Source organism: Balaenoptera physalus (assembly GCF_965194825.1).
Source record: "Balaenoptera physalus genome assembly, chromosome: 3".
NCBI classification, from domain to species: Eukaryota; Metazoa; Chordata; class Mammalia; order Artiodactyla; family Balaenopteridae; genus Balaenoptera; species Balaenoptera physalus.
In genome coordinates, this window is record NC_138890.1 from 67,481,581 (window position 1) to 67,495,862 (window position 14,282).

The 14,282-nt window shown below is 43.8% G+C and overlaps 1 protein-coding gene across 7 annotated transcripts in view; it reads right to left on the reverse strand.

Annotated features, from left to right (window-relative positions):
• LOC309657628 (uncharacterized protein) overlaps positions 1-10,887 on the reverse strand; it is a 107,310-nt gene extending 96,423 nt beyond the window's left edge. For 5 of the 7 annotated variants that reach the window (XM_082455370.1, XM_082455371.1, XM_082455373.1 and 2 more), the window contains exons 1-2: positions 10,554-10,678; positions 1,586-1,696 (exon numbers count right to left, since the gene is read on the reverse strand). In XM_082455370.1, the coding sequence (XP_082311496.1) occupies positions 1,586-1,696; positions 10,554-10,667 (225 nt within the window). In that variant the 5' untranslated portion in view covers positions 10,668-10,678. Of the gene's footprint in view, positions 1-1,585; positions 1,697-10,553 lie in introns of all 7 variants that reach the window. The other 2 variants (XR_014261866.1, XR_014261867.1) reach the window with 1 other exon arrangement.
• Positions 10,888-14,282: the final 3,395 nt, after the last annotated feature.

Below are 14,282 nucleotides of genomic sequence, written 5' to 3' on the forward strand. Positions count from 1 at the left end.
GACAATTTAGACTTGGGTTGCATCAGTTACTAGAACTAGGCTGAGACAGAGTTATGCTCAGGGAGTTTAGGGTTTGTCAGTGTCTTCATCCTCAAACAAGTCACCGAACATCCTGGGTACAGAGGAAGAATTTTCAAATTTTTGAAATCAAACTTTTCCAATTTATGGAGGTTACAGGTTCTTCAAATGAACAATTAAACTACCTTGCATCAATTGGTACACATAATGATGCACATAAGGCAAACAGTAATAAAGGCAAATTTTACCAGTGTGTGCCAACAATTCAGGTTAAATAAAATAAGAAAGAAAAATAATATTGTGTAAAATCAGGATAGTAAATTTAGAGATGGGGGTTGTTTGGGAATTATAATGTGGTTTCCCATTAATTTCACTTTGTTCCTTTTTCAGTCTACAAGAACAAATATAATTCATCTTCTACCCATAGGTGGTCAGCCTAATTTTCTGATAAGAGGCAAGAGCTACAGAGACCTTGGGCTGCCCCTCTGGCTTGCTACATTTTAGCTCTGTAAGTAATCTAATCTCTGAGTTTTGGTTTCCATATTTGTAACAAAAGAATTATATCACCTATTTGACCAAGTTTTTGTGGAGATTGAATAAGATGTAAACTGTGGAGCATGGTGCCTAATGCACAGAGGCTTGTGGCAAAGCTGGCACAGGCTGGGTGAAGGTGGGGATCATCAAGTTCCTCGCAAAGAAAGACTTGCGACACTGAGGGAAGATGTCAGAGAAACTTTGTCAGGCAGGGCCCTAAAGGGTTGCAGGTAAGGGAAGGACACCACCAAACCTAGAAGATGCTGATAATCAAGGAAGGCTTTTGCTAGACCCCTCATTAGAATGCCAAGAAGTGGTGTAGTTGCCCTTAGCATTAAGGACAGAAAGTACCCTTATTCCCAAATATAAAACTTAGAATTAGTGTCTATTGAGGGTAAAGCTAACAAATAGGATTGAAACAGAATATAAACAATCTCCACTCAAATTGCTCAGATTACAACACTAATGAGGAGTCTTAGGATCGATAAACTAGAGCTGTGAAATTACCAGCTGTGGGATGAGAGGGAAGATCAGACGCAGAAGCCCTCCAAGGGGGCTGCAAAGTCAGGGCAAGCAGACAGAAACCCTGGGCCCTGCTGGGCCAGGGATGGCTCTCCAGCAGTACACAAACAGTCCACCCTATGAGCAACTGGAAGAAGGCCAACAAAGTCCACACAAATAACACCTCATATTTCTGGCTTACCACACACTTGTTGAATTAAAGGGACTGTCTGGGTGGGTACCACCTCCTAGGATGACAAAAGGGGACAGGCCCAAGGAGCAGAAGGGAAGGGACACCACACTCACACTGCAGAGGATGGCCCCCTTGCCCTGCATCCCCTCTGCAACATTCTAGTAATACTTCTGGTTTCACTGCTATTGTTTTTTTGTTTTTATAAACAAACTGTGAAAATCAACAAACTACCTCAACATCAAACATGTGTGATTTGCACCAATTCCTACACACGAACACACAAAAACCAAATAATGTAGAACAAATAAGAGAAAAACTCTGGTCAACCTCTAAGCTCACCCATGGCTGGTGGCTGGCATTCTTGTCCTCAGGAGGAGGGAGTCCATTTTCTTGTTTCTCGGCGGCCTCACGACTGCCTGCAGTGCAGGGAAGTCCAGGGCCTGCTGCCATCTGCAGGCAAAACAGAAAAAACACAAGTTATGGCTCAAATCACCCACCTGAAGCCCCCAACCTGGGCCTGTCCCCAGGCAGCTGGAAGACCTGGGTCCTGTCCGGGTGTAAGAAACAGGAGAACTCACTCAGTTCTGTGTTTGGGACCCCCCCCCCCAACAGGGTTGTGACAGACATAGTAGAAGTTCTAAATGATCAAGGGCTCAAGTATTTCTTTTATTTTTTTTAAATAAATTTATTTATTTATTTATTTTTGGCTGCATTGGGTCTCTGTTGCTGCACGCTGGCTTTCTCTAGTTGCGGTAAGCGGGGGCTACTCTTCGTTGCGGTGCACGGGCTTCTCATTATGGCGCCTTCTCTTGCTGCAGAGCACGGGCTCTACAGTGCAGGGTCAGTAGTTGCGGCACACGGGCTTAGTTGCTCTGTAGCATGTGGGATCTTCCCAGACCAGGGCTCGAACCCGTGTCCCCTGCATTGGCAGGCGGATTCTCAACCACTGCGCCACCAGGGAAGTCCTCAAGTATTTCTTAACAACAGCAGCAAACCCTTACACATGTGCCAGACATTGCTCTGAATGACTTACATTTATTAACTCATTTAATCCTCATAGAAATAGGTGAGGGACTTCCCTGGTGGCGCAGTGGATAAGACTCCTCGCTCCCAGAGCAGGGGGCCCGGGTTCGATCCCTGGTCAGGGAACTAGATCCCATATGCATGCCACAACTAAGAGTTCACATGCCACAAATAAGGAGTTGGTGAGCCACAACTAAGGAGCCCTGGAGCCGCAACTAAGGACCCAGCAAGCTGCAACTAAGGAGCCCACCTGCCTCAACTAAAACCCAGTGCAACCATAAATAAATAAATATTTTTTAAAAAATAGGTGAATGTTTTAGGAGGTCTCTGCCAATTTGCCTGATTATTGAGTTAGGCTGAATAATTAAAATGAAAACCTTCATAACACCTGATTTCAAAGAAGGGTCAAATATGAGAACTCTGTGAGAGATTCTGAGCATCCTCCAGATCAGTCATTCTCTGACTATTTATCAAGTGCCTGTTATGCACCAGACACTGCTCTAGAACCTGGGAATAGCGGCATGGACACAAAAGACAAAGTCCCTGCTCTCACAGAGCTTCCATTCTGGTGGAGGGGGGCCACAACAGAAGAGGTGATAAATGTTGTACAGAAGAAAAAGCAGGGTAAAGGGGCTAGAGAGTGATGACAATGCTGCTAATATTCATTCATTTATTCATTCGTTTCCAAGTGCTTATTAACCATCTACCACAAGTAGGCACTATGCTGGGATGCAATGATGGGCCAAAAATAGACATGGCCCCTGCCTGTAAGGGCTACTTACTCACACATATGATCACCTAAATAAATGCGAAGATGTTAACTCATGGTAGGTGTGATAGCAGAATGGCACAGGTCCCAAAGAGAGCATCCTAGGGAGCTCAGAAGCCTGGGATGGAGTGGGAGGAGGACAAGCATCCTTGGTAAAAAGCAGACCATGTGCAAAGGCTGGATCACAGGCAACAAACCAGAGGCAGAGTGGGGAGAGAGGAGGCAGATGGAGGTGGAGAAGGGATGTGGGCTCTTGCACAGCACTCCCAGCCACAAGATGTCCTTACCCTCTAAGAACTGGAGCACCACACAAGGGCCTTAGGCAGAGGAGTAAGATGGTTGGATGCGTGTGTTTTTAAAAGATTACACTATGTGGTAGGCTGAATAATGGGCCCGCCAAAGATGATGATGTCTGAATCCCCGGAAGCTATGAATATATCTCCTTACATGACAAAAAGGACATTGCAGATGTGATTAGGTTAAGGATCTCGAAATGGGGAGATTATCCAGGTGGGCCCAATGTAATCACAAGTGTCCTTATAAGAGGGACACAAAGAGAGATTCAACTACAGATGAGTGTCAGAGTGATGCAGTGTGAGAAAGACTTGTTAGTTTTAAAGGTGGAGGAAGGGTCCATGAGCCAAGGAATGCAGGAAGCCTCCAGAAGCTGGAAAAGTCAACAAAATGATTCTCCTCCAGTCTTCAGAAGGAAAAGAGCCCTTCTGAAACCTTCAGAACTGTAAAATAATAAATTTGGATTGTTTCAAGCTACTAATTTTGTGTTCGTTTGTTACAGCAAAAACAGGAGACTAATACATGCTGGTTTTTGTAAAACAAAGGCTAGAGGTTATGGGAAGGGGAGGCAGGAACCAGCTGGAGGTCACTGTGTCATCCAGACAAGAGATGTGAGAGCTTGAACCACAGCGGTGGCAGTGAGGTGGAGAGGAGCTGAAGGACCCCAGGAGGGGAGGAGTCGGCCAGTCAAGTTCCATACATTATTGGAATGCAGCAGCAGGCCTTCTTTAGGCTCAGGACCTGCCTGGCTCACCCTGGGCAGTGTCTACCACCCTTTGTAGAAGGAGGAAGCTTGCACTAGGGCTGTAAGACCACCTCCAAATAGAGACACCATTTGCTCACTTAACAGGGACCTGCCAACCCCTTTCCCACAAAGGAGTCCAGGGATTTCCAGGAACACGCTCTAAGAACTAACACTCTCAGAATTCCTACTAGGAAAAAAGTAGCAATTGTTTCTGCCAAGCGTTAGGCCTTGCAGTGAACTTTTTTTTCTTCCTAAGGGAGATTTTGTAATCCTGGAAAGGAGGCGTCTAAATTTAAATATACCTATCTTCAACCCAGGTGAAACAGAACCATGACTATATGTAACATGTAGAAATTTCATGGTCAGTAGCATAATGCAGAAGTTAAAGAAAGATAATAAAGGAGAAACTAGGAGAACCTCTCTCAGCGTTTCCTCCATTGCTATTTAATGATTCAGACCTGCTGAAAAAGTGGGATCCTAATTTGGTCCAGCCTAAAAGGGCTATTGAGAAGAAGAGGGAATAAAAATTATTTCAAAGAAGTTTAGATATATTCTATTTTACTCCAAAAGTATAAATATATACCCACCAAGACAAGTACCTTGGAGGATACTGAAGGGTGACAAGAAAGTCTTGTCATCCTCCCATGGCTTTGCAGGAGGCCACAGGGACCTAACTGGATTCTAGGAGTATATAAGGACCCAGGAATGCCTGCAGATGGCAAAATACCAGGCAGTCCTGTTAAGGTTAGGACACGTTAATTTAAAAATAGTTATATGTTTAAATTGTTTTTCTGTTGACAAAAGTGACATATGTTTATTAGTGGAAAACACAAAAATTTCCTGTACTCCCAACAGTCCAGAGATAACTTATCTGTAAATACTTCTTCCAATTTTTCACACACAAACACACACACAGGCATACACACATACACACTTTCTTTTTAACAACATTAGGATACTGTGTATATTTTTCTTTTGCAACCAGCTTTGTTTTACCTAACAGTATATAATTTTTCCATGTCATTAGATATACTTTAATAGTTGGCACTATTCTATCACTATTTCCCATGGTATCAAAATCACTTAACTAATCCCTTATTGGTAGACAACGGAGTGGTTTCTAACTTTATGATAACGGAAGTCACACTGGGAGGAACAGCCCCATATATAAGAACACCTCCCCATTTAAAATCTGTGTCTGAAGCTCAGATTATTTCTTAGGGTTGTGTTTCACACCTTTCAGTCATCCATACATCAACATTATGATTTTGCCATAATTAAATGTCATCTGTACTGTACTTAACATTTCTCTTTAAATCAACTCATTTTTGCCCTTAAATAAAGGTGTTTTAAAAGCAAACCTTATTTACTATTGTAAATGGAAAACCAGCATCAAATGTCATAAATGAAGGCAGTCACAATAAATAAATACAATGGAAAACACAACAGTGTCATGAAAATACAGTTGATATTGCTATCCCTTTGCTCATCCTTTTATATCAAGTGGGAGATTAGGAAGGCTTAACAAGGTGTTAAAGACATACTAGCACCAAGCTGAGATTTTTCTCCTTCCCTTGATCAGAAGATTGGAGAGGAATTGACCAGAGGAATAACTTTCTTACCATGAGAGTCAGTGTTAGATGCTGCTGCAAATGTATCCCACCTAGAATTACCCTGCACCACCTGAAATAAGCCCAAAGGCAAACATGTTTTAGGATACATGCTGAAAGTAGAATTACTGGGATAAAATGTATGGACACTTTAAAAAGGTTTTGATAAACTCCATCCAAGTTAGTTTTACCATAGTTTTACTATGAGAGTGCCCACTTTACTTCATCCTCAGATACTGTTATAAACAAAAATGTTAAAATGTTAAGCTTTTTAGGGTAAGATATTAAGCAGCTGAATTTTCAAAGCTATTTTCATACTCCTCCAGCCAGTTTCTGACCCTGGGGAGGGCAATTATATGAACCTTCAGCTAGTGGTAAATTTACACAAACTGATATTGCACTTGGTTTAACCAAGCTAAAGTAAACTCAGTAAAACATGAGGAAGTGACTTTAGCATTTGCAAATATTTTAGAATGCTTTTGTGCTGGCAAAGGTCAAATGAGGATCAGAATAGCATGGATTCCAAAGAATACTTTTGAGAAATAAGAGACCCAGAGAGGCATTACTCCTGAGACACAAATCACTAAAAATTTTCAGTAAGTCAATGAAAACTCTAAAATAAACATGTGTTTAAGCCTTCCTATCTTGGTGCAATGAGCAACTGCACAAATACGTTACAGATTAATGCAATTGTTAAGACTTCTAAAATAGAAAAATAAAAGTGTATTTTGAAGCATGAAGAGTTAATAACAATAGGAAGCTTCCAGATTATTTCAATAATTCTTAGGCAGACATGTGTGTATGTGCCTGTGGGAGAGGAGAATTAAAAACATGCTAAAAAGTTCCTTATGTTTGAAATGAAGTTGAACATTCTGATTAATTTTTAGCATTTATAGGAAAATATGTTTACCTATGCTTAGAACTTAATGAGGGCTCCTAATAGGATATATAATTCCAAGTCACTAAATGAAATGAAGGAAGGAAGGAATGGGGACAAAGACACCTTGATGATTCCGGAAGATGTCATAGGAAAAAAAAAAGAATATATAAATAACACAACTCAATAACAAAAGACAATCAAATTTTCCAAATAGATCTGAATAGACATTATTCCAAAGAAGTTATACAAATGTCTAATAAGCATATTAGATATACAAATGGCTAATAAGCATAAAAGATGCTCAATATCATTAACCATCTGGAAAGTGCAAATTAAAACCACAGTGAGCTAGAAATTTACACCTGCTAGGATGGCTGTAATCAAAATATAGACAAGTGTTGGTGAGGATGTAGACAAATTGAAACACTCATGCACTGCTAGTAGGACTGTAAAATGTTGCAGCTACTTTGGAAGTTTAAACATAGACACACCATATGATCCAGCAATTCCACTTCTAGGTATATACCTAAGAGACGTGAAAATATATGTTTACACAAAAATTTGTACATGAATGTTCATAGAAGCATTATTAGTAATAGCCAAAAAGCAGAAACAATCTAAAGTGTCCCTCAACTGATGAATGGATAAACAAAATGCAGTATATCCACATGATGGAATATACTGGGCAATAAAAAGGAACAAACTGGGGCTTCCCTGGTGGTGCAGTGGTTAAGAATCCGCCTGCCAATGCAGGGGACATGGGTTCGAGCCTTGGTCCGGGAAGATGCCACATGCCATGGAGCAACTAAGCCCGTGCACCACAACTACTAAGCCTATGCTCTAGAGCCCAGGAGCCATAACTACTGAGCCTGCGTGCTACAACTACTGAAGCCCGTGTGCCTAGAGCCTGTGCTCTGCAACGAGAAGCCACCACAATGAGAAGCCTGCACACCGCAACGAAGAGTAGGCCCCACTCGCCACAACTAGAGAAAGCCCGCGTGCAGCAACGAAGACCCAATGCAGGCAAAAATTAAAAAAAAAAAAAAAAAAGGAACAAACTACTGATACATGCTGTAGTGTGGCTAAACCTCCAAAACACTATGCTAAGTGTATGAAGCCAGTCACAACAAACCACATGCTGTTACAATCCCATTTATATGAAATGTCCAGAAATAGGCAAGTATATAGAGACAGAAAGTAGATTAGTGCTTGCCTAGGGCTGGGGAGGGGAATATTAAGGGATACTGGAGAATGACTGCTAATGGAGTAATAAAAATGTTCTAAAATTAGATTATGGTGATGGTTACACCCTCTAAATATATCACAAACCACTGAATTGTATCCTTTTAATGGGTGAATTTTATGGTATGTAAATTATATCTTAATAAAGTTGTTAATAATAATAACAAGGAGACCATAAATGAAGCTAACAGATAGGAGACCAGACTAGGGGAAGATTTACAACACTGACATTTCACGAAGGATTAACATTTTAGTGAGCATACCAATATTTAAGGATCAAAATGAAAACCAGATAGAAAATATCAGAAACCTAGAAGAAGAGTAATGAGACAAATAGGCAATTCACAAATGGCAAAACAACATGATGAGATGCTCAATTAAAACAGAAATGGAGTACTGCTTTAACCTACTAGTTTGACAAAAAATTAGTAAATTAGATAATAATAAGTGCTGGCAGATGTTGGAAAAGGGACTCTTCATGGACTCCTGGTAGGAGGAAACTGATGAAGCCATTCTGCAGCACAAAGTAGCAGTTTTTAGTAAAAGACATCATACAAGTATCCCAGAATTAGCAATCTCATACCTATCTATGGATCTATCTAAGAGAAATTCTTGCCGGAGAACACACGGAGACACTGGAAAGGATATCTGGTGCAGCACTCTTTGTGGAAGCAAGGAGTTGGAGTCCACTTAATGTCTATTTTCAGGGGACTAGTTAAGTACTTGTGGTGTACACTCTTGATAGAAAATTATGCAACAGCCAGGATTCAGACTTACATATATCAATATGGTTCGACTTAAAAACATAATGCTGAGGGAAACAAAGAAACAGTATGAGATTTATAGCACAGCAGTATTTATTTAGATAAGTACAACAAAAGCAAAACATGACATACATTTCAAAGATACACATTTTCTGAGAAGATATTAGGAAAGGTAGTTTGTAAGAACAAACAAATATGCCACCATGGCCGCCTAAGTGTGCGTGCATGGGAAGGAGCATATTGAGAAATGGAGGATAAAAGGAGGAAATAACGAAATAAAACAAAATGACAGACTCTAAATGGACCAAGGGTTATAGTATGCCATGACTGAAGAGTATGAGTAATTCAATTCTGAAGGCCTGAGATACTAAGGAAAATAAAATCCCATGCATTATTTTCTTGTGAAAAATGTAATAAAGTACATCACATGCTGGTGGCTAAACCAATGAATAATAAAGCCACGAGAAAAGAAGGTAGTAGGGAAGGCTTGCTCGGTCTTTAGCGGATTCATTCGGTTTTCAGGAACATGGAAGCAAGAAGCTGGGGTGGTGAAAATGCTGTGGATGGTGTCTACTACAACCCTCTCCCTCTCCGCCCGCAGACAGAAGAGAGGAAAGAGAGAGAACCATACATTACAGCTTAAATTTAATTAACAGAAGAGAGAAGAGACATTAATGAATTCCAAAGAAAAGGAATAGCTCATTGAAAGTACATCACAAAATCAAAGAATCTGATTTTCTGGCTCATGATAAAGGTGGTATTTTCTAAAAGCAATAAATACTCACCACCACCCTGAAGAGGTTACAGAGGGGGAACTCCTGTTTTAAAAATTAGGACCTTAATCTTTTGTCAAGGCTGTTTTCAAAGTTAAGGTTGTTCAAGTGTTCTTTCAGTAATGGGCCTTATGATCAGATCCATGTGATTAGGCTGAGACAAAAGTTGAGTAAAAGGGGGGTGTTCTTGGTATTGCCTACAAAACCCGTCATCACTCAAATGTAAGTCAAGTGCCTGCAGATTTAGTCACTTTACTCCTAACACTTAGGGTCTTCTCCCATCTACACAACTGGTCTTGTGGGCACCCTGCATATATATTTTCTCTTGCCAGGGAATGCGCGACACGCGAGGGCAGGGGCTGTCTCCATAGCCTTGAGGTGGAGCCCAATTTTGAGCTGGCATGACCAAGGGCAAAGACCTGGGCATTCATCTTTCACCCTTCTGCTGGTGGACAGAGTGGACAGAAAGTGTGCTGTCTGGGATGGACTGAGTCCCCGAGTGCATCCACCCCTGACCATTTCTGCCAGCCCTGAGGTTGGGGCCCCTGCAGAGTCAGCCAGTCTTCAACTGGGCAGAGCCCTGGGGAGGAAGCGGCATCCTGGCCTAGGTACTCTCCATGCCTACGACCAAGAGAGATGAGCTGCAAGCTTGCCAGCTCAGGGAACACCTGAAAGGCACCCCAGGTGCGCCCAAGTACACCAGATCTGAAAAACGTAGCCAAACAAGCCAGGTATGGGGCTGCGTGCCCAAGCAGAGGAGTTTGATATAGGTAAGAAGGCGTAAATTATGAATTCCTCCCTGCTGGGCTCAGGTGAGACACTCTGCTCAGCATTTTACATACATCCTCCCACTTTGATTTTTACAGAAACTCGGTGGAGGCGGGGGGCGGGGGGATTTGGGGGGCCTTCTACAAAAAGAAAACGTGTGCTGGGAGCGGTGGCCTGGCTAGCCCCCTCCCCACCTCGACCCCAGGCAGCCAGATCTTTGGCGCGTTTGTCCGAGCCCCCCGCCACCCCGCCCTGGGCTTCCAGCCCTGCCTGGAGAATCAGAGCCACAAGAGCCCAGCGGTACCGCATCTCAGGCCCTCCCAGCCCCACCGCAGGAACCCCCGGCCACGCCGGCCCTCGCCCAACGTCCGCCTGGCGTCCCGCCCGCGCGGTCCGCAAGGAGGAGCCCGCGAGGCGACCAGGAAAGGGGTGCGCTTACCTCGCCGGGCGCGGGCTGCGGCCCCAACTCGCCAGCCCCAGGCCCACCGCCCCGCACCCTGCGCCCCTCGCCTCGACGGCTGATACGCCGGCTGTTGGACACCGCCACTTTCATTTTCCTCAACACTCTCGGCAGGAAAGCGAAAGCGAAAGCGAAAGCGGCCGAGAGGCGGGCTTGAGCCCGAGCGCGCGGTGAACGCGGAGTGCGGGCCGGCAGCCAGAGGCAGGGGCCCGGGCCTCGGGTCTGCACGCGGCCGTCCGGGCGGCGTTCGGCTGGAGCCGCGTCCACCCGAGACGCCGCTAACCAGCCCGTTGCGCACGTCGCGGCCGCGCATTGCGCCCTCGCCCGGCTACGCGGCCTACGGCGCCTCGATCCCCCCGGGCTGCTTTCTCATCTGCCCTTCATTTAGCGCCCGCCGGGGCCTCGCAGCTGGAGGCGGGCCCGGGACCTGACTGCCGGCGGTGCTTCGTGGGTTTCTGGCCTGAGCAGCGGGTGCTGACTTGGGCGTTTGGGGGCAAGCCTCTGAGGGGTCCCGGTGCGAGGTGCTGAGGGAATTGCTGCAGGTTTCGCTCGCAGACCCCAGGGGTTCGGCGCTCCCCAGCCCAGGCATGCGCACTGGTCCCTCTGCCCAGCTGGGGGCACAGGCACCGCTGACAGCGCGTTCCTGACCACGAGGTACCAGGCTTTTCATCCTGGATCAGCGGAGAACTAAAAGTCAATGATGTCGGTGAAATGAGGGGCGCTTCGTTTGATAAGAAAAACTGGAACAGCAAGTTTAAGGTTTGGGATCCCTGGTCTGAGTGGTGCCCATCAATACCCGAGGATTTAGAGATTCCAGGTTAAAGCCCTGACTCTGGCACTTGTTGGCTGTGTGATTTGGAGCAGAATATTTACTCCCTTATCTTTAGTTTCTTCTCCTGTAGGATGGGGATAATAACCATACCTACCTCAGGGTTGTGGGAATTAAATGAAACGATATAAGGCAGAAAATATTTGGTATTTGCTATTAGGCTGTAGGTGGGTTCTTTGAGGGCAGCGACCAAGTCATTGTTTTTCTGGATGCTTGGTAGACATTCTCTAATGGTCAGTTGATAAAAGGATAGTTTTCAAAGTTCGAACTGTGTTATCTTCACTTAGAAGAACTGGAGGTGGGGGGATGGGGAGGGCACTGCAGTCTTTTTGGAAGGCACTTCACACTTAGCCTGACAATTAGCCCCTATAATTATGCCACTGCTACAAAGTTTGACAGAAGTCTCTACAGCTGTGTCCAGCATCAGCCACTGACAGCTGAAAAATACTTTTGTAAGCACTTCTGTAGAAACTGAAAAACACTGTCAAGACTCCATACCCAAAAAACAATTTGCCATGTGTTTCTTTGTTATTTTTTGTCTTAGAGCAGTGTGGTAACTGGAGCAGAAAAACAAAACAAACTGCTTAATCTGCCAGAGTCACTTTGGTTTGCCTGTTTGTAATTTGGGCACATTCCCTGCGTGATGGAGGCCTTGCTCTGTGACTGATGTTGTGGCTTTTCATGTGTCCTTGCAGTGTTTCCCTCAAGAGCAGGTGGGGCAGTGGGGCAGGCCAAAGGATGACCTTAGAAAAACACGTTTCCCCCTCCAGAAGATGCTGCTTTTGGTCTGTGGTATGAAGCAAAAAGGAAAAAAAAAAAAAAAAAAAAAAATCAAGGCAAGCCTTGGAGCCTCTTCCTTGTTACAGGACAATAATTCTTGACTCCGTGAGAGCAAAGTAGAGCTAAAGCTACATCAAAAGTATGTCTGGGAGATGAGGGGCAAGAAAAGAGAAAAAAAAGTCACAAGAAGATAAAGCCAAATCCTGGTTACCTTTTATAGATGTTACACATGGGTACAGAGACGTGCCAGGAGGTGATGGCTAGCCTGGAGTCTTGGTGATTTCCCAAGGTCTAGATTTGGTCTTCAACCTTGTGGGGTCAAAAATTTCATCTTTCAGTGTTCCAGTGTTGATTAAAAATCAGCGAAGTGTAAAATCAGGATGCAAACTTATTGATTTCATTAACTATTTGCTAGACTCTATGTTAAGTGCATTACATACATTGCCTTATTTAATTCTTTCTACAGTCCTATAGTGCCTTGCGATCTTTTTTCAGTTGGGGGAAAAAAATGAAGGACATCCCCAAGGTCACACAGTTAATACGTATATAAGTGGTAGAGTCAGGGTTCAAATAAAGGCTGATTCCAAAACCTGGAGCTTAACTATTCCTGTTAGAAGCAAAACCGCCCAGAACACCAGACTCTAGAGTCTGCCTGATGAATGCACTCTCTTGGAACTGTGCAATTTGGAGCCTAATTGTCAGAAAGTGGCTTAGCGAGCTTGAAATAGAATCGGAAGAGTGAATTATCTGCCTTAAATGTTTAATGATATCAGCCTTGGGTAGCCTGCTGTGTCTTCTTCCACAGCAAAGGTCGAATGACCTGCTGGGGGCACTGGGCATTCATTCCTCCTGGCCTGGTTGGCCCTTCTCCTTGGGATGGTGCCTGATCGACACTCACATCTTTTTATTATGCTACACGGGCTGCTCCTTCTCAGATGGACACATTTCTTTTTTAGATAAAATAAGGCCTTACTGAATAACAGTACTGTTAGGCCTTGTAAGTCCTGGAGTCCTTATTTCTCTTTATGGAAGCATATCTTTGCTCTGATTGACTTGATTTTGTATCCCAATTCTTTGAGGCCAACTCACTTTCTTTTCTTTCTTACCCTCCCTGACCTTCTAAATCTAGAATACAGTCTTATGCAATAGCAAGTTCTGCAGCAAGCACTTTATCCAGGCCTGTAGTGCTCATCAATGAAAACCTGAAAATCCAAGTCCAAGGCTAGCCCTCAAAAACTTCATCATGGGCAGAGAGTGGGGAAGGGGGTGGGGTGGAGGAGATGAGGCAACACAGCTAGAGAACAGTATAAATGGAAAGAAATGGTTAGAAAAGAAAACACCTGGTGTGATTCAAATAAAAAGGAAAAAAATAAAAAAACTCTTTTAGATACTTCATTCATTCAACAAATATTTTGTGGCAACTGCAAAATGTAGCCACTCTGCTAATCCTGGGGATTCAATAATGAGTGAAAATAGACACAGTCTCTGCCCTCAGGAAACACACTTTAGTGATGTAGTCAGACAACCAAATAATCAGTCAATTATAGAATACTATCCTAAATGTTACAAAAGACATTTCATTCTATGAGAAGGATTTTAACTTCTGGGGGTGGGGGGTGGGGGCGGGGTCTGAGAAGGCTTCTCAGAAGAAGGGTTGTTTGAACTGGGAGCTAAGGAATGAGGATTAGTTAACTGGGTAAAGGGGCATGGGCTTGGAGAAGAGATAATTAGTGGAGGAAACAGCATGTGCAAATGTCCTGAGGCAGGAAAGAACTTGGAACATTTGGGGAACTGGAAGAAGGCTGGATTTGAACCATTGTCTATCTGATACTCAAAGGGTCAGTTGAGCCATAAGAAGAGCCCAAGTCCACAGGAGGCTGGAGAGTAAGGCAAAGCTATAACAGGTAGGGCCTTGAAGGTCATGCTCAGGACTTAGGTCTTTATCCCATGAGCACTGATGTTGTTTAAGGGGTTATATCATCTGACTGTGTTTTGAAATGACTGCTTTGTCTGCTGTGTGGTGAATGGACTGAAAGATGGTCACCAGTTGGGAGCAAGATGATGGTGGTAGTGGTAGGGGAGATTGAGAGAAATGGACA